General features: G+C 37.4%; 1 protein-coding gene across 5 annotated transcripts in view; it reads right to left on the bottom strand.

The window, feature by feature from the left end:
* Positions 1–21,161, bottom strand: part of PIK3C2A (phosphatidylinositol-4-phosphate 3-kinase catalytic subunit type 2 alpha) — a 116,820-nt gene that overhangs the window by 50,590 nt on the left and 45,069 nt on the right. For all 5 annotated transcript variants that reach the window (XM_037999644.2, XM_073017987.1, XM_037999645.2 and 2 more), the window contains 6 exons: positions 14,378–14,481; positions 9,360–9,517; positions 7,230–7,350; positions 6,105–6,216; positions 4,416–4,495; positions 4,221–4,284 (listed from right to left, as the gene is read on the bottom strand). In XM_037999644.2, coding sequence (XP_037855572.2) covers positions 4,221–4,284; positions 4,416–4,495; positions 6,105–6,216; positions 7,230–7,350; positions 9,360–9,517; positions 14,378–14,481 — 639 coding nt within the window. The remainder of the gene's footprint in view (positions 1–4,220; positions 4,285–4,415; positions 4,496–6,104; positions 6,217–7,229; positions 7,351–9,359; positions 9,518–14,377; positions 14,482–21,161) is intronic.

The following is a 21,161-nucleotide window of genomic DNA, read 5'->3' as shown; positions in this document are numbered from 1 at the left end:
AGTACAGCTTTGGTAGTGATGAAAGCACTCACATTCTAAATGTATTTTCAAGGTAGAGCTGACCAGAATTAGACTGAATGTGAAATGTATAACATCTTTTTCTTGGGACGTCAAGGATGACTCCAGGGTTTTGGCCTGAGCAAATGGAAGACAAAGTTGCCATTTATTAAAAAGGGAAATAATGAGGTCCGGCTATGCATGTGTAGGGAAGCGGGTATACGAGATATCTCTGCACCTTCCTCTCAGCTTGCTCTGAACCTAATATTGCTCTTAAAAAATAAACTCTTGGCCGGGCGCGGTGGCTCAAGTCTGTAATTCCAGCACTTTGGGAGGCCGAGACGGGCGGATCACGAGGTCAGGAGATCGAGACCACCCTGGCTAACACGGTGAAACCCCGTCTCTACTAAAAATACAAAAAACTAGCCGGGCGACGTGGCGAACGCCTGTAGTCCCAGCTACTTGGGAGGCTGAGGCAGGAGAATGGCGTAAACCCAGGAGGCGGAGCTTGCAGTGAGCTGAGATCCGGCCACTGCACTCCAGCCTGGGCGGCAGAGCGAGACTCCGTCTCAAAAAAAAAAACCTCTTAAAAAGAGAAAGGGAAGGCCGATGGGTGAATAGACACAAAGGTACTATAAAAAATTCAGTTTTGTACATCTTAAATTTGAGATGTCAATTAATTAGATATTCACATAAAGATGTCAAGTAATAGACAATTTGAGTCTGGAGTTGGGGAAAAGGTTAAGGTTAGATATATAAATTTCAGAGTCAATCAGTATAGGGATATACCAAGATCACCTAGCATGTGAATACAGAGAGAAGAGGTTCTAGAACTGAGCCCTAGGGATATGCAGGAAAATAAGGAAGAAGCCACAAGTAAGAGTGAGACAGAGCAGCTAATGGAAATAAGGAAAGCAAGAAGGTGGTATCCCACAGGCCAACTAAGTATTTCAAATGATCAACTGTATCAAAAAATACAGACAGGTTGAAAAGAATAAAGATTTGGTGGGCACGGTGGCTCACACCTGTAATCCTAACACTTTGGGAGGCTGAAGCAAGAAGATCGTTTGAGTCCAGGAGTTCAAGACCAGCCCAGACAACATAGGGAAACCGTGTCTCTACAAAAAACATAAAAATTAGCTGGGCATGGAATGTAGTCTCAGCTACCCAGGAGGCTGAGGTGGGAGGATTACCTGAGACCAGGGGGTTGCAGCTGCAGTGATCTGTGATCACACCACTGCACTCCAGCTTCGGCGACAGAGTGACACCCTGTCATCCATCCATCCATCAATCGATCAACAGATTAGGAACTGACTACTGAATTCAGGATCATGGAAGTCCTTGATGACCTTAATAAGTACAGTTTCGGGGAAGTACTAAACTGATTGCAGTGGGCATATAAAAGAATTGGAAGAAAGGAAATGGAAGCAGTAAAACCACTTAACTTTCAGAAGTTTTGTGGCAAGGAGAATAGAGAAATGGTGTGGCTCCTGCGGCGGGGGGCGGGGTGGGGATTTTTTTTTTTTTTTTTAGGATGGGTAACTCTTTTCCTCTTCATCTACAATGATTTTCCTGGTGACCTCATCCTGTCTTATGGCCGCAAAATACAATTTATATTCTGATGATTCCCAATTTTATTATCTCTAGCCTGGACACTCCATACGAAACTCCAGATTCTAGTAAACTCCAGTTTACCAGAGATATTCAGTAAATATTTTTGAATAAATATATTTATATGTTGATAAGAACATACCAGTAGATAAAAATATGGAAGCCATCCTACACTTATACTATTTCCCCTTCACTCACATCTCATCACCTATTAAAATCTTTCCAATTTTATCTCCTAAATATTGTTAATCAGTTCTTTCCTTTTAAACTTTTCCATGCTCTTCATCTTTCACCTGGACTACTATAAAAACCTTTCTAAATATTCGCTCTGAAACCAATCCCAACCTGAAATCTAACTTCCACAATACAGCCAGAGTGATTTCAGATCACAGGACTAAACAATTCACCCAAACCACTCTAGGCTAAAAACACCTTAAGTGGCTAGAGCAGGAGTCAGCCAACTTTTTCTGTACAGGGCCAAACAGTAACAGGTTAGGTTTTGCAGGATATACAATCTCTGTTCCAACTACTCAACTCTACTGTTGGAGCATAAATGTAAATGACAAGAGACAATATGTTTAAAAAAAAAAAAAAAAAAGGGTATGGGGCCAGGCGCAGTGGCTTGTGCCTGTAATTCCAGCACTATGGGAGGCCAAGGCGAGTGGATCACTTGAGGTCAGGAGTTCGAAACCAGCCTGACCAACATGGTGAAACCCTGTCTGTACCAAAAATACAAAAATTAGCCAGACATGGTGGCACACACCTGTAATCCCAGCTACTAGGGGGGCTGAGGTGGGAGAATCACTTGAACCCGGGAGGCAGAGATTACAGTGAGCCAAGATCATATCACTGAACTCCAGCCTGGGTGACAAAGTGAGACTATCTCAAACAATGACAACAACAACAATGACAACAACAACCAGGTGTGTGGTTTTGTTAAATTTTTTTTTTTTTTAATTTACAAATTAGAAGGTAGACTGGATATGGTCTCCTGACCTAGAAGATAAAGTAAAATTCCTTAACACGGATTATAAGGATAATAATCACATAGCTATCTCCCATGTCATCTGCCAATCTTCATTTTATACTTTGTACTCTATCACAGAATTGCTTATACTTCCATGTAAATATCACACCTATCTGCTTTTGTTTATATACCCTTCCCAATTTTTTTCTTGCTAACTCGTACTGCATAAGACAGTTCAGGCAACATCCCTTCTAAGAGGCCTTCCTTGAAGCCTCAATTTAGGTAAGGTGCCCTTCCTTAATCTACTTAACTCCAAGGCATACCTCTATAATACATTTTACTACACTATATTGAAGTTTTGTTTAAATCCCTCACCACTAGTTTTTAAGTTCCTGATAGGTGGGGACTAGGTCATTCATTTTCAAAACTCTAGCATTCAGCATATAGTAAGCATCCAATAAATGCTTTTAGAGTTGAACTGAAGGTTCTTCTTAGCAATAGAGCTGAAGTGAGAATAAACATGTTAATTTAAGCATTACTGAAAACTTTTGATGTAACTTAGGTCCGAAAACAAGACATGAAACATCAATGTCAAGAATATAGTCTTGGCTGGGCACGGTGGCTCACGCCTGTAACCTCAGCACTTTAGATGGCTGAGGTGGGAGGATCACTTGAGGTCAGGAGTTTGAGACCAGCCTGGCCAACATGGTGAAACTCCATCACTACTAAAAACATAAAAATTAGCCAGGCATGGTGATGCATGCCTCCAATCCCAGCTACTCAGGAGGCTGAGGCAGGAGAATCACTTGAACCCAGGAGGCAGAGGTTGCAGAGAGCCGAGATTGCCCCACTGCACTCCAGCCTGAGCAACACATGGAGACTCAGCCTCAAAAAAAAAAAAAAGAAAGTCTTTAAGCTTTAACGACTGCCCTATTAGATTTTGGACTTGCATGGGACCTCTAGCCCCTTTGTTTTGGAAAATCTCTCCCATTTGGAACGGCTGTCTTTACCCCACGCCTGTACCTTCATTGTATCCAGGAAGTAAGTAACTTGCTTTTGGTTTTACAGTCTCATAGGTGGAAGGGATTTGCCTTGTCTCAGATGAGACTTTGGACTTAAAACTTTTGTGTTAATGCTGGAAAGAGTTAAGACCTTGGGAGACTATTGGAAGGGCATGATTGTGTTTTGAAATGTGAGGACATGACATTTGGGAGGGGCCAGGGGCACAATGATGTGGTTTGGCTCTATGTCCCCCCAAAATCTCACCTTGAAATGTAATAATCTCCACGTGTCAAGGGCGGGACCAGGTGGAGATAACTGAATCATGGGAGTGGTTCCCCCCATGCTGTTCTCATGATAGTGAGTTTTCATGAGATCTGATGGTTTTATAATGGACCCCGTTTGCTCGACACTCATTCTTTCTCGCTGCCCTGTGAAGAGGTGCCTTCTTCCATGATTTAAGTTTCCTGAGGCCTCCCCAGTCATGCTGAACTGTAAGTCAATTAAACCTATTTTCTTTATAAATTAAAAAGAATATAGTCTTTAAAGTCCTAAAATATTTACTCTAATGCCAACACTACCATTTAAGAGAAAGAAGAAGCAAGAATCTTTAAGTCATTATGCCAAAATGTGAATTAAGACTTACTTCAATTTGAAGAGCCAGTTCTACTTGGTTGTGATAAGAATCTAAGAGTTCTTCAACCAGGTGTCTGAAAGAAACAGCAGTTATTGTGGCTGAAGGATGCTACACACAAAATGGTTGTTTTAATCACCAAAATAAGTGTATTTGCATCCAAAAACAAAGTCTGAAAACCTGCAATTAATGCTTTAGATTATATACCTTGTCATGGCTTCTTTGTAAGGTTTTTCTATTTGATACAGGTGTTTGTTTAAATCCACGGGTGTTTCATCATCTTCTGCCTAAACAAACACATTTACACAAAAAAATCAAATCCACTCTTTGGTCTTTCTATTGTCAAATTAAATATAGTTAAGTGTATGATAAAATCTTGAAACCAAAGTGTTTTTCCGAGAACTGAAAATAAAATTCTATCAGAATTAAATATTATTTGTAACTGACTCAGAAAAAAAGTGAGTCAACATCCTGAAAAAAAACTTGTTTGTTAAATGGAAAACATAAATGCTTTTAAGTCTACTTTCAGATATATAAATAGCTTTTGGAACAAAAACTATTTCTGTTGTATATATAGTGAATAGAGAGCTAAAAATACTTTAAAGATGGCTGATAGCCAAATGAATATGGAGTAGAAAACAGATGGGGAAGAGGTCATTTACATTTCTGCATTATTTTTTCTAATAATAATCAATTTTCCTCCCACTCCTCATCATGAACAAGGTACTCATCTCTTCTATCCTAGGTCTACATTATGCAAATGTAGTCAAGAACATCATTCCTGGCAGGGCACGGTGGCTCATGCCTGTAATCCCAGCACTTTGGGAGGCTGAGGTAGGCGAACCATTTGCGGCCAGGAGTTTGAGACCAGCCTGGCCAACACACCAAAACCCTGTCTCTACTAAAAATACGAAAAAAAAAAAAAAAAATTTGCTGGGTGGGTTGGTGCATGCCCACAGTTCCAGCTATTCCAGAGGCTGAGGCACAAAAATTGCTTGAGCATGGGTGGCAGAAGTGCAATGAGCTGAGATCACGCCATTGCACTCCAGCCTAGATGACAGAGGGCAACTCTGTCTCCAAAAGAAAAAAAAAAAAAAAAAAAGGACATCATTCCTTAAGAAACTGAAAAGAAAAGTTACCAATGACTGCCAAAATGTACTAAATTTTATGAAAGTCTTTACCCAATTGAAATGAATTCTACCCCTAACACAAAAGCAAAACTCAAGAAAACCAAGAAAAAAAGAAAACAGACATCACTGATATTTTTCCATCCAAAATTCTACCAAATGAAGAATAACTCTCTTTAGAGATTAAAAATTCAATCATAAGTTCACCAAAGGTTCATGCAGTAAAACAAAATGGGTACATTTCCTGCATTCTATTTTGCTTTAACCTCAAAAGAAAGCATTGAAAGCTTTTTTCTTTTCTTTTCTTTTTTTTTTAAAGAACATCCACCTACTGAAGTAGTGAACTTTTAAAACAGGGAATTAGTTTTCATTTTGTGATGAATAATTTATTTTTCTCAGTTTGGTACAAAGGTCAATGTGGATTTTCTTTTCATCCCCAACCAATATTTAGTATTCAAAATTTTTCCTTCTTCCTCATATTTCCCTGACTCACCCTGATGTTTTCACTCATGTATAAAGCTATTACCAACCAAATGTTTAATTTCTCCACTTTGATTTTCACATATGCCTCTACCTCTAAGGACTATGTTACCTAAACCTCCATGATTGAAGATCCTCCCTCATTTGCTAAGAAGATTCCTGTTGAGGATGAGTTCATCACCCCATTCCAACTATGAAATCATATAAAATGTACAAGTTGAAAATTGGCAAATTAGCAGAATTATTCAGATTCAAATAAATGAAATTCAGTTATAAGGTACACACTTACTGTTCGGGCCAGATTTTGACACATTGCACTGAAGGTCAAGAGTTGTAGTCTAATTTCTGTGTCCCATTTTCGACAGTTTTGAATATGCTCATGACTTCCAAGGCAATGATTACTGTTAAGATATATTAATTATTCACTATTATTCTATTCAAATTAGAAATTATAAAGGTGAGGGTAAAATTTAAATTGCACCTGCATCAGAAATTGAAGAGAATGGTAAAACACAGAGACAGTTTTAAAATCAAATCTGAGCATTTAAACAGAGAAATTATTCTGTAGGAGAAGAGTCAATGTAAAAAAAAAAGAAGAGGAAGACAAAGATGAAGAAGGAAATAAGAAAAGACTAAATGCTAGATATAATAAATTACAAGGCTGGGCATGGTGGCTCACACCTATAATCCCAGCACTTTAGGAGGCCAAGGCAGGTGGATCACCTGAGGTCGAGAGTTCGAGACCAGCCTGACCAAAGGGCTGTATTTTGTAAAAACACAAAATTAGCTGGGCATGGTGGCACATGCCTGTAATCCCAGCTACTTGGGAGGCTGAGGCAGGAGAATCACTTGAACCCAGGAGGTGGAGGTTGTGGTGAGCCGAGATCGTGCCATTGCACTCCAGCCTGGGCAACAAGAGTGAAACTCCGTCTCAAAAAAAGATATAATAAATACCTGGGTAAGAAAAAGATTCATATAACGATTATTTCAGGCAACTAAAAGGAAATCACAGCTGACTACTGTGCATAAAGTAACAGTGCATGTTGCAAAAGGAAAATAGAGTCTATAATGATGTGACTATCGACTCTTTACAGTAAGAAAGACCCATTATATCACTTATTAACCAGCTGCCTGAAATTCTTCCTGTAAAGACTACAAGCTCCTTAAGGGAATACAACGTCTCACTTATCTCTGAACCCCCATACAATGTCTCACTTATCTCTGAACCCCCACCACTGTCTTAGACATGACATCTTAGACATCATATATTTGAATAAAAGTTTACTAATTCGATAAATCAATTCAATAGGACCCAACGTATTTCTGCATTATAAATTCAACTTGAAATTTTTCTAGATTAAACCATTAAAAATGAAATTGTCAAAGATGTTGCTCAGTAGTTAAATAAACTTACTTCTGCAGCACTTCCTCTTGACCGCAAACTTTCAGAACATAGCTGCCAACATCTACTTGATTCAAGTCATCATGTACCCAGCAAAGGGCTTGCATTATAATGATTTCTACAGTAGAACTCACTGTAAAAGAGTTAGTCATCATTTGCACTTTGCTCATTCATACTTATTCAAGACTGTATTACTTATAATTTAAGACAGCAGTATACAATAGAAATATAATGCAGTCCACAAATGTAGACCACACATATAATTTCAAATTTTCTAGTTGCCACATTGAAACAAGTAAATCAAAAGAGGTGAAACTAATTTTAATAATATGTTTTATTTAACTTAACACAGTTGACCTTCTATATATGTTGGTTCTGCATCTGTGGATTCACCAATCATGGAACAAAAATATTTGAAAAGAAAAAAACTGCATCTGTACCGAATATGTACACACTTTTTCCTTGTCATTATTCATATACAATACAGTATAGCAAATATTTACATAGCATTTACATTGCATTAGGTAATATAACTAATCTAGAGGTGATTTAAAGTATACGGTAGTATTACACATTGTATGCCTGTATCAAAACATCATGTTACCCCTTCCCTTTGATGCTTTAAAAAAAGATCATATGTATCCCATAAATATATATATATCTACTATGTACCCATGCAAGTTAAAAATTTAAAAATTAAACCAAAAATAAATAAGGTATACAGAAGGATGTGTATCAGTTATATGATAATACTATGTCATATCAGGGATTTGAGCATCCTAGGATTTTGGTATCTGAAGGGGGTCCTGGAACCAATCCCCCACAGATGATATTTAGCAGTATCTAGCAAACAATGATTTAAAATGAATTACAAGAAAAAGATTCACCATTTTAAATGTTTGACATTTGCCTGGTATATTTTCCAATGAAAAATAAAAATACAGCAGGTAGGTTATACTTTTGAGATGGGGTCTAACTCTCACCCTCACTGCAGTGAGCCAAGATCATGCCCCTGCCTCTGGCCTGGGTGGCAGAGTGAGACTCTCTCTCAAACAACAACAACAACAACAACAACCACCACAAAATTTTTCCTTTAACAACTAAAAGAATAATTGTTACAGTAGCTGATGGTTTTCGGTTTCAGATTTATATTTTTTCAAAGGGCCTTCAAAAGTACAAAGCTAAAAAGAATGTATCTGAATATTAGACACATTCCTAGTCATAACCATTAAAGAATAAAAATTGCATAATTCTTAGGCCAAAGTACTGTAGAAATAAAGGATCTCATTCCTTGGTTGGAATCCTGTTAAGATAATATATATTATGAAATGCAATAAACTCTGCAAGGAAATAAAATTAGTTTTTAAAACTATAAGAAAAAAATTCCTACAGACATCTCTAGAGAGGACACCCATACTAAGTTTGGAAGAAAGGATTAAAATAAAAGAGAATTATCTTCTCCATAGAAGAACTTAGCAAGATATCTGGAATTTCAATTTCACTGACAGCTCTTTATAAGCAAGCATGCTTCCTGTCATAAAATGAAGGATAAAAATAAAGAATTAGATTATAATTAGCTTTTCTATCCAATGCTTTTGGGCCTTGGCCAAGAGCCACTGATTAACAAAAAGTTACTCAGCACTTTTCAGATAATTATCTATTTATAAAGGTAACCTGATTCCCCACTAGTTCTAACCAGAAAAGTATCCATATGAATGACAAAAAGACACATGATAACAAAATTGGTTTATTAAAAGAATGATAATATTGATATTTTATTTATTTATTTATTTGAGACGGAGTCTCCTCTGTCGCCCAGGCTGGAGTGCAGTGGCCAGATCTCAGCTCACTGCAAGCTCCGCCTCCCGGATTCACGCCATTCTCCTGCCCCAGCCTCCCAAGTAGCTGGGACTACAGGCGCCCGCCACCTCGCCCGGCTAGTTTTTTGTAGTTTTTAGTAGAGAAGGGGTTTCACCGTGTTAGCCAGGATGGTCTCGATCTCCTGACCTCGTGATCCGCCCACCTCGGCCTCCCAAAGTGCTGGGATTACAGGCTTGAGCCACCACGCCCGGCCAATATTGATATTTTAAACATTTCCCCCTTACAAAACAAAACAAGAGGCTTGAGGAACCATAAACCTACCATCGCATGTAAAAGTAACTGGTAGCTGAAATCCTTCAATTTCAATGGAGACTTTCACACTAGCATTTTCTCCGCATATGTTTCTCTGTGCTGTGACTGGACTTAACAAATAGCCTGGGTTTGTGCGGTGATTGGTATACGGAAATTTGGTCTTCAATCTGTTCACAAGAAAGAAGAAATTAAATTCTTTTTTAAAAAACTTCATCTGAGGGCTCTGAACAAGGTTTTACATGTTTATAGCCACTCAGTTCTGTGTCATTGTCCAACTCAAGCAGCTCATGAAACTGCAATGAATGACCTCCTGTTGAAACTCCAAATACCAGCATTTTCCTTTTAAATAAAAGAAACCCAAGGAAAAGGAAGAGATGACCTACTGCCAGGATATCTTCGGTAACATTATGAACACTACCCAAGCACATGCTTGGATAAATGGCATTTTAAATGAGGTCCTCTGCTTAAAAATCTTTCGCCACACAGTACAAGTACACAAAATGGTACCTTTTAAACGATTCTATAGGCAATGTAGTCCTAAAACTGTGATGGCCAAAAGGATAAAATGTTTGTTGTCTTGAAAATTTTTTTTCTTCTAAGGATCTTTTTCCTACAAACGTTGTTTTTGGCTGCTAGATAATGAACAAAATACAGACAATGGTTTTTTACAGTGCTCCAAGGCCTTTCTTCCCTCAAAGTGATTTCTAAAACTTAGGGAATCGAAAGAACTGCCTGTGAAGGTATTCATAGGAGCAACACAGTTTAAAATTAAATATATGAATGTGGTGTATGGCTCGTCTCCAGCCAGCACTGCTGTTATCATAAGACAAAGACAGATTTGATAACTTCTTTACACTTGTGAGCTCTTTTAAACTGATTTTTTTCTAGAGGTTAGAAGACAGGGACCAGTCCTCCTACCTGCTTTTCATAGGGTTATGAATGGAATGAATGCTAGAAGTATTATATACTTGCTTCTGTAGAGATTAAAATAATCAGGTCACGGAAGTAGAATAAAACAGCTTGAGTTGACAGAAAAAGGTTCTGGAGAAGTAGCACATGTAAGCATTAGTGCATATCCTCTAGAGCCAAATTACCTTATATTGAATCCTGATTATACTACTTATTAGCTGTGTGAACTTATGCAAGTTATTAAATCTCCTTGTTGCTTCGGTTTTTTCTTCTATAAACTGGGGGTAATAGTACTACTTACCTGATAGGGTTGTTGAGAATTACGTGAATTTAGTTTATAAAGCATTTAGAACAGTGCCTAGTACATGGTAAGTGCTTTAACCTTCTTGTCAAATAAATGAGTTAGTGAAGGAATAAATCTGGTTTTTGCACTGAACTCTTAAGCAACACAAAGGATCCAATATTAAAAATATAACATACCCTTTCTTTATAAATTACTCAGTCTCAAGTATTCCTTTATAGTAATACAAACACTAAGACAGATGCTCACATCAAATCATGAAATTAATGTATGAAATGTTAGAGAATTTTTTCTACATCTAAGCAAGCTTTCAATTTTCAGAAACCGTTAAGGATGACAAAAGTAAAAGCAGAAATTCTTGATAGCTAAGAAAAGAATTTATTAGACAAAAATTCCAGTGATAAAACTTAGCTTTGTTTGAGAGGAGGAAACCTGCATTTCTCTTTCTTAAAATAAGTCCTTTCTTTTATACAACAATGTGAATGTAACTATGTCACTGAAATGTATACTTAAAACCAGTTAAAATGGTAAATTTTGTTACGCATATTTTATCACAATTTAAGAAATGTTTTTATAATGGGTCCTTTTTGTATTTACTTGGTACCATGGAAGATACCAGATCCAGAAAATACACTAATTTCCTTTTTCTGTAAAATTGATTTCTTCTAATCCATGGTTTGTTTGCTGTATAAAAATTGCCAAAAACCACAAAACACGTAAGATGTAAGATTCCTTACAATTGAGGTTTTTTTTGTGGGTTTTTTTGGTAACTAAATGTTTAAACATTTAAACATACAAAATCAAATTAAATTACTAAATGAATAACTGCTGTCTGAGTAAATTATTCACTTTAAATACAGACCAGATAAGGTATTTTTATGGATACTCTAAGCCACAAATCACAGTTTGATGTTCTTAAGTAACTACCTATAAAGAGTATTTAACTCTAATTTTTATTTTTTCTAAAATTTCTACTCCCCTATCACCCAAATAAAAGGCTTTGTCTGTTTAGTGTGGATCTACAGTTTAGGAAATTCATTATCTCTATGCAGAAACAAAAATCCTTTATGGTTTATTTTTCTACTTTTGTGTGCTCAATCAGACTAAAATTCTGCACAGATAACCAAATCATACAAAATCAGAATATAAAGAGGAGAAGAGATAAAAATGAGGGTTTTGAAAGATTTCAAATGAATTAACATTATTCTATAGGAAAGTATATCAGCACTACTTAGAATAAAATTAACCAAATGCAGAGTTGAAGTCCTTGAAAACACATAGCAAGTTTTTGGGGTCAAGATACTAGTATAGGATATAAATAGTATATATATTAACATTATATGACCATAAAGCTATTCAGAAAGACAGGTGTAGAGTTTGGTTTCTCATCTTATCCTAAAGGACCACAAATAAAGTGGCACTAACTTCTACTGGTATTTAACACTATTAGAAGAACTTTCTTGGCCGGGTGCGGTAGCTCACGCCTGTAATGCCAGCACTTTGAGAGGCCAAGGTGGGCAGATCACCTGAGGTCAGGAGTTCAAGACCAGCCTGGCCAACATGATAAAATCTTGTCTCTATTAAAAATACAAAAAAATTAGCTGAGCATGGTGACACATGCCTATAGTCCTAGCTACTCAGGAGGCTGAGTCAGGAGAATAGCTTGAACCCAGGAGGCAGTGAACCGAGATCGCACCACTGCACTCCACCCTGGGCAACAAGAGTGAAAACTCCGTCTCAAAAAAAAAAAAAAAAGAACATTTTCAGCACCTGTAACTAGTAGATATAGCAAGCTTTGTCAATTACAATAGGTGTAAAACAAAAAACATAAAGAAATAAGACAAAAACTCAACAATAATGAAAAGTAGTCCTGAATCAATGTATTACAGAACCTTAAACTGAAAGAGATCTTTGAAATCACTAGTCCAACTCTTTAATTTCACAGATGAGAAACAACAACAAGAACCAATACCTAGAACTGCTAATAAATTCCAAGTCTGTTTTATATTTTATCTTAACTATAAACAAATATCATTCTGACAGCCTGACACTAATTTCACAGCTGAATTTAAACGAATAATTTTTGGAGATCTCAAAAAGCAAAGAACTGGCTCTCTAATTAAAAGCCTAAAATTTGTTTTAAAAATCCGCTACAAAATGAGCATACTGGAAAAAATAGAGCCACTAATTTCAAAGTACATCTCCTCACCTCAATCTCCATGGTCACCACAGGGGAACAAGAGAAGTTCCTAGAACATGGCTTCAAAAACACCAGTACTTCTTACTGCTCTAATATTTGTTACAATCATAGTCTACTAATGAAAATAAAAGTACAAAAAGAACTCATTCACTCTTTAGTCCATTTGCAGTTTTGTACCACATAAGTGTGTGTGTGTGTGTGTAAACAAAAACAATCATTTTCAATTAGTGGCAGAGTTTGTATAAATAGCTCTATGATTCAAATGGGAGAAAAAAGGTAGGTCTCAGCTACCTAACTTCTCAACTTGCAAAGCTTAAATGTAGTAGTTACTTAACATGGCCTAACAGAAAAATACAAGGCCTGTTTGGGGAGAGTAACCTTTGCCAAGAAAAAGTGACTCTACTGATAATATTTTTTTTCCTAAGGTATTCTGAAGAAAAGAAATGCTGGTTAAAAGGTAACATAAAGGAAGACAGAGTTTTAATAAAATATCACCAATCGTCTAGAAAATCTCATTAAATATTAAGTTAACATTAAAATAATGTACATATTCAAAAATGTTCTGGGAACCCCAAATCCTGCTATGCTTAAAGCAGACCACACTGAAGACAATGCTGGATTCAGAAAAAAATCTCTCAGTGGTGATCTACTTCCCTTTTTTAGACAACAGATCTCTCATCCTCTTGGCCACAAGGATTGTTGTTCCACTCTTTCCTCCTGTGGGATTTTCCTATCTGGCTAGCGCTAAGGGGACTCCTTTTTCTTCTCTGCTACTGAGACCATTCAATTGCATGGAGGAAAGGCAGAGGAAGCAAAGTGAGGAAGGAGAAGGAAAGGAAAGGGAGTGGACAAGGAGAATCGAAGGAAGGAGGGATGATTTATAGTAACGAATTCCTGAATCTTGCTGTTAATGAACTCTACCCCATCATTCCTCTATCTGCTATTTGGGTTGTGAACCAATACATGACCCTTTTTAAGTTCAAGATGGGTTTTAGCACTTGTAACAGAAGTCATGACTAATATAGTGATATAATGGAAAGAAAACATGCTTAACCAGAAGCAAAAGAGACTTGGTTCTATTATTGATATTACTGACTAGCCAAGTAAACTTTGTTAGGTTACTTCTCTGAGTCTTAGTTTCCTCACCTATAATGAATATTAGACACATTTAAGATTGAGAGAACATTCTATAAATGTGTTTCTCTAAACTTCAGAAATATATTTGCTCTTCTAAACTTGCCTGTTATAATATCATCTCTTAAATGTGTAAGACAGTATTTTGAATGCTAGAAAGTTTACAGCAAAATTAAGTCTAAGACAAAAGTAGGTATTTTTTAAGTGTACTGAAATTTACAGGTAAGTCATATTTTTTACTGGTTATTATAGTATCAGAAGTCTACTGTCTGACCTCAACTTTTTCTTCCAAATATTAAGAAATCTAACAGGTGAAGACATAAGTTCAACTGTAGTTTGTGGTAATGTGCCAATTAACTCTGACTTGAAATTTTAGCCACAAGAAGAAAATAATTAAAATTTTTAAAATTTTATCATTATTAGCACTAAACTGGTTTTCAAGTCAATTTTTCAAACGAACATTTATAAAGAAAAATTCCTTACTTTGTAATGGATCGGCAAAAAGCTGCCATCTCCTCATTCTGTACTTCAACTTCTTGAAGAAGAGAACTTCCAGTGGGCAAATTACTGGTCCCATTTGGGTCTTTCTGTAATTAAAAGAGTGTTTTTATCTTAACAGTGGAAGATCCACAAAGTGCTACATAGCAGCACAGCACAAACACATTTTTATGAAAATATGTACAAAGCTATGGAAGTAAAATAAATCATATCAATAACAAATTTTTAAATTATATATTTCTATCTTTGTAAAAGTAATGTCAACTAAGCCTGATTTTAGTTCATTGGTTTTACTTGATCAGTAGTAGAAACAGGATGTACTAGAGTAAGAATGGAAAGATAAAGACCTTTCCATTCCAAATATTCCTAAAATAGACACTTTAGAAATTTTACAACTAAATGAAATTAAAGGACTCTCTGTTTTAAGAAAATGAAGAGATCAAGCCCATTTGCGACTCTTCTAATCAGTCAGAAATTCTATATATTCAACTAGGCCCCAAATTCCAAGAAAGAAGATGGTTTTTTATGTAAGAGAATGGGCATTTTCTAGGTTAATAAACTTATACAAACATCCTCACAATCCCTCAAAAGTTAAGTTTACGTCTGGTCAAAAACTGTTTACAGCTTTCAGGGAGATCAATTCACCACCCAAGCATAGCCAAACAGCAGAGTCCATTGAGAGTGTTTTGACACTACATAAAAACACTTGATTTGGGGCAAATTTCAAATACAAATTCTCTTTAAAATTAGAATTGGAACATTCTCAATTCAAAATTCAGTGAGAACAAAGTGCATACATTTCAAGAGCATACATTTCAAGAGCTATAACACTTTTCAGTGACTATGGCACACAAAAAGATTCTTCTTTTTTTTTTTTTTTTTGAGACAAGGACTCATTCTGTCGCCTAGGCTAGAGTGCAGTTGCTCAACAATGGCTCACTGCAGCTTTGACCTCCTGAGGTCATGTGATCCACCTCAGCCTCCCAGATAGCTGGGACTACAGGCATAGGCCACCCCACCTGGCTAATTTTTGTATTTTTTGTAGAGTCGGGGTTTTACCATGTTGCCCAGGATGATCTCAATCTCCTGGGCTCAAGCAAGCAATCTGCCTGCCTCAGCACACAAGATGATTCTGTGTGAGAAAATTAAACTGAAAATTTAGGTCAACAATTCCTTTATGAGTTTCCTTCCTTTAAAACATGTCAGAGCGCTTTCTGCTAGAATGTGATATACACACTTGGAGAAAAAAATAAATACTTCGAGTTCTACAAAAGCACAACTAAAAAGTAACAAGTCTCCTGGGGAAAAGAGAGTTAAGGTGGACTACTGAATATCAATGTAGCCAGGTGTGGTATTGCACACTTGTAGTCCCAGGTACCCAGGAGGCTAAATTAAGAGGGTCAGTTGCGTCCAGAAGTTTGAAGCCAGTGCAAGCAATACAGTGAAACTCCATCTCTCTAAAAATAAAAATAATTTTTTTATATCAACATAACTCTGTAATCAAAGCCCTAACTCAAACAATAACAGGTCCTTATAAAAATAATTGCACAGTTAAATGTCTGCTCCCATTTGCATCTAGCATTACCTCCTTTGAAGCCTAAAACTCTGGGGCTCTTGTTTCCTCATTCGAGATATGAATTCTTCAGGACATATGCTTCTAGTCAACAATAATTGCAATGAAGTTAAAAGCACAGTACCACTGTGGGAGGCCGAGACAGGTGGATCACTTGAGGTCAGAAGTTCAAGACCAGCCTGGCCAACATGGTGAAACCTTGTCTCTACTAAAAATACAAAAATTAGCCAGGCGTGGTGGCAGGCACTTGTAATTCAAACAACTCAGGAGGCTGAAGCGGGAGAACTGATTGAACCTGGGAGGCAGAGGTTGCAGTGAGCCGAGATCGCGCCACTGCACTCCAGCCTAGGTGACAAAGTGAGACACTCTGTCTCAAAAAAAAAATTCAAAGAGAAATGTTTTTGCAGCTTCTTGGTCTGCAAACATTGTTACAGCTGACAGATTAATACTGTGGAATGTGAAACTGTTCTTGAAGCCACTCATTTTCACTAATAAGAGGACACTTCTGCAGAATTCTCAGTGTTTTCCTTATATCTTCATATAGTGCTAAAGCTTTCTCTTAGGTTGTGAGAAGTTTGTTTCTGATTATCTCAAAAAGTTAATATGCTGGGAGAGATTACGTCTGAACTAATGCTATTTCCCCATTATACTGACATCAGTCTCATAGCTACCTATCACACATCAATCAGTTTGTATTACAGAAGCAACCACTATGAGAGACTATATTACTCTAAAGAATGGGATTTGATATTTCCTAGCAAATCCTCTGGTTTCACACTCCAAATCTGCCACAGTCGAATCCAATCTTATTTCCCAGAACTTCCCTAAAGATTTCTGTGTTCCAGTTAGCTTGAATCATATCCTGTTCCTATAAAACACAAATCAAGCTATCTTGCTCTGGACCTTTCCCGTCACCTTCCTCTTAAACTTCCTTCACCACATTCGTCAAAAATCTATTAATTTTTAAAGGTCCAACTGAATGCAACTTCATCGGCAATGCCCTTCATGATTACTCATATGAAGGAATTCTTCCCCCCATACTTCTAAGTACTTAGTCTGAACCAAACATCATATTATTAAATCCTGTTTTATATTTGTCCTAATGTGAAAGCTCCTTGAGAACACAAATAGCATTTTGTTGAATTTTGTATTTTTGTATCCAGTTTAGAAGCATTCAGTCATTAGTTCAATGTGAACTTTTGCTCCCCCCAAAACAAGTTAAAATTCACTTACATATAACCAATGAATCTATCATAGAAATCATAAAACATTTAAAAATATAAGACAATATGTGGTTCCTTCAATAACCTTCCGAAAAGAGTAGCAGTCATTTTCATTAGTATTTGATTCTATAAAATCAGCCTTTTCTAGGCTGGGCACAATGGTTCACACCTATAATCCCAGCACTTTGGGAAGCCAAGGCAGGAGGATCACTTGAGCACAGGTCCTTGACCAGCCTGGGCATCATAGTGAGACCCTGTCTCTATAAAAGTTTCTTCAAAAAATAGCTGGGTGTGGTGCCATGTGCCTTTAGTCCCAGCTACTAGGGAGGCTGAAGTGGGAAAATCATTTGAATCCTGGAGTTTGAGGCTGCAGTAAGCCATGACTGCATTCTGTACTCCAGCCTGGGAGGCAGAATGAGACCCTGTCTCAAAAAAAAAAACAAAAAACAAAAAACAAAAACCAAACAAAAAAATCTAAAACTAAAAAATTAAAAAATATATATTTTTAAATATTTAATTTATATTTTTAAATATATACATTTGGGCCAGGAGCGGTGGCTCATGCCTGTAAGCCCAGAATTTTGGGAGGCTGAGGCGGACAGATCACCTGAGGTTAGGAGTTCCAGACCAGCCTGATGCACATGGAGAAAGCCTGTCTCTACTAAAAATGCAAAATAAGTCAGGCCTGGTGGCACATGCCTGTAATCCCAGCTACTCGGGAGGCAGAGGCAGCAGAATCGCTTGAACCCAGGAGGCGGAGGTTACGGTGAGCTGAGATCGCACCATTGCACTCCAGCCTGGGCAACAAAACCGAGACTCCATCTCAAAAAAATATATATATACACACACACACACACACACACAAATATATATATAAAATACGTATGTATATATAATATATACTTAATATATATAATATAAATATATCTAGGGGCACTTATTCATTTATAAACTTATTTATCAAAAAAGCTCTATTAGGTGGGAACTATTATTACTCCCATTTTATGAAAAAAATGAGGCACAGATAAGTTAATTAACTCACAAGGTCATACAGATAATACAGGCAGAGTGTGAATTTCAACCCAGGCAGTCTGGCTTCAATGTCACATGCTTAATCACCATGCTAATCTGTCTCTCAAAAGAATATCCTTAAAAATCCCTAGAAACACAATGTGAAAAACAACATTGTGACCTTTGTGGGAGTAGTGCTGGGAAAACCTAAAGCTTTGCTGCACTTAAGAATCATCTTTCCCTGAAGAACTGTTCTTCATGTTTTACTTATTTTAAAAACAGATTCTGAATCTCCTTAGGTGGCATTTTAGGATTTTAAAAAAATAATAATTGTTGTATTTTTTGCTGTGTCTCTCATGAATTAGGTCCTTCCTTTTATTCAAGTTATGAGTTTGAATTAACAAAAACTAAATATAATAATTATCTAGTCACATATCAAGGTAATAATAGAATCCGGAAAGTTAACTCAAATGTTTTGTCTGTAAAGGGTAAAAAATAGCTAGGCTGCCAATATTTCACCTCAAACATTAACATTAACAGTTTTGGATTTTTCCCTCTGCTCTCTCTGGAATAAAAAATACATATATTTTACACATATTCCCTTAACCCATACTTCCACCCCACCTCCAAACTCCACACAAACAAACCAAAGCATCAAATCATCTCTTTTCTCCATTGATCTTGCACAGACTTTTCTTCTGTGGCACTCAAGACTTTCTATTTTGTACTGCATTTACACACATTCACATCTTGTCTCCCCTTTCTAGCCCAAGTTCTTTAATGGTGAAGTCTACAAATGATTAATGTGTGCAGTCCTCACATTGCATAACCATACACACTTTTTAACAAATGAAAGAGATATATGATAATCAATAAGAAAACACTGCCAATGCATTAGCCAATACATGGAACAAAGAAAGAAGTCTGCACGGGAAGATACAAAGTCCTCTAGTAAATATGTTGTGTTTGAAAACTCATGTAGATGATAGGTCATCGTCTAGAAATGTTCTACTCCAGAAATATTCTATTCCAGAGCTAGAGACAAAGATTTAGGGATCATCCAATTTCTGTAATTTTTTACAGGGAACTCTGTCTCTCTCTCTCTCTGTTAACTGCTGTCAGCATCCATCAGGATCACTGAGAGAGCAAACTCTCAGTCAGCAGTCTTTGGGTCAAGCTCCATTAAGAGGAAATAGTCTCTCTGGGAAGCTAAGGGAGACATAAGGGCCCGTATCTGTGAGGCACAGAACTGGGACATCTCTTTATTTTCATATATATGGAAAGGCTTATGCAATTATGAGCTGACAAGTCTCCAGATCTGCAGTTGGCAAGCTGGAGACAAAGGAGAGCAATGGTGTAGGTGCAAAACCCAGGAAGGGCCAATGCTTCCATTTTAGTCCAAAGGCAGGAAAAAAATTGATGTTCCAGCTTGAAGGCAGTCAGGCAGGAGGAGTTTCCCCTTTACTTTTGGGAGGGTCATTCTTCAACTAATCGGATGGGGCTCACTCACATTAAGCAGGGAATTTGCTTTATCCAGCTGACCAATTCAAACATTAATCTGACCCAAAAACACATTCACAGACATACCCAGAATAATGTCTCATCAGATATCTGGACACCCCCCACAGCCTAGTCAAGCTGAAACATAAAATTAACCATCACAGCATCTCCATCATAGACAGCCAAGGAGTCACATTACTATTAGGGTCTAGATCAGTAGCTTTCAATCTAAGTACATTGGAGCCTCAAGAATAAAGCACTGACCAAGGGAAAACAAGTAAAGCATTATTAAAGACAACCAAGAACAAAACCTTTGGAGGAATGCCTATGTTTAAAGGCTAGACAAAGAAAAAGGAGTTAAAAATCACAGGAAGAAAAATAGGAAGTAGGTTTACCCAGGGCAACAGAAGTTTCAAGAAAAGGATGTAGTAAATTTTTTTTAAATAAGCAAAAGGGCTAAATGGTGAATATGGTCAAGGGATTGGCAATTCTATAACATAATGAGAATAAGAGGAGGAGAGCAAGAGACTGGAAAGGCAGTGAGTACAAATTCCTTTTTAAAGAGTAATAACTTTAAGGACAGGTGTGGTAGCTCCTATCTGTAATCCTAGCACTTTGGGAGGCAGGTGGATAGCTGTAGTCCAGGAGATGGAGACCAGCCTAGGCAACATAGTGAAACCCATCTCTACACAATATACAAAACTTAGCTAGGTAGGATGGCATGCCCCTGTAGTCCCAGCTACTCAGGAGGCTGAGGCAGGAGGATGGCTTGAGCCCAGGAGACAGAGGTTGCAGTGAGACCAGGTTGCATCACTGCACTCTAGCCTGGATGACAGAGCAAGACTCTGCCTTAACAAAACAAAACAAAACAAAAAAAACAAACAAACAGTAATAACTTTGGGGAAGATAGGAACAAACAGGAACAAGAAAAAGAGTTAAGTTTTGGAAAAGGGAAGGAACATCTCTTCTTTTCAAACCAAAAAGATGAGAGAAATGTGAAGTGAGCAGTTCACACATGGATGGCCTTGACCTCAATTTAAAAGAAAAAAATGGTGGAGAGTTGGCAGAGTGAGTTTGGAGGTTTAAGGAAAGTGGTGGAGGTTTAAAACAATTCACAAAAATTTATCAATAAATACTTTGTAAAGTAGTTACAAGAATATGGGGAACGGCTGGGTGCGGTGGCTCAAGCCTGTAATCCCAGCACTTTGGGAGGCCGAGGCGGGCGGATCACAAGGTCAGGAGATCAAGACCATCCTGGCTAACACGGTGAAACTCTGTCTCTACTAAAAAATACAAAAAAAACTAGCTGGGTGAGGTGGCGGGCGCCTGTATTCCCAGCTACTCGGGAGGCTGAGGCAGGAGAATGGCATAAACCCGGGAGGCAGAGCTTGCAGTGAGCTGAGATCTGGCCGCTGCACTCCAGCCTGGGCGACAGAGCGAGACTCTGTCTCAAAAAAAAAAA

This window comes from Chlorocebus sabaeus, chromosome 1 (assembly GCF_047675955.1).
Source record: "Chlorocebus sabaeus isolate Y175 chromosome 1, mChlSab1.0.hap1, whole genome shotgun sequence".
NCBI lineage: Eukaryota > Metazoa > Chordata > Mammalia > Primates > Cercopithecidae > Chlorocebus > Chlorocebus sabaeus.
This window is presented reverse-complemented; position numbering and strand designations above follow the sequence as displayed.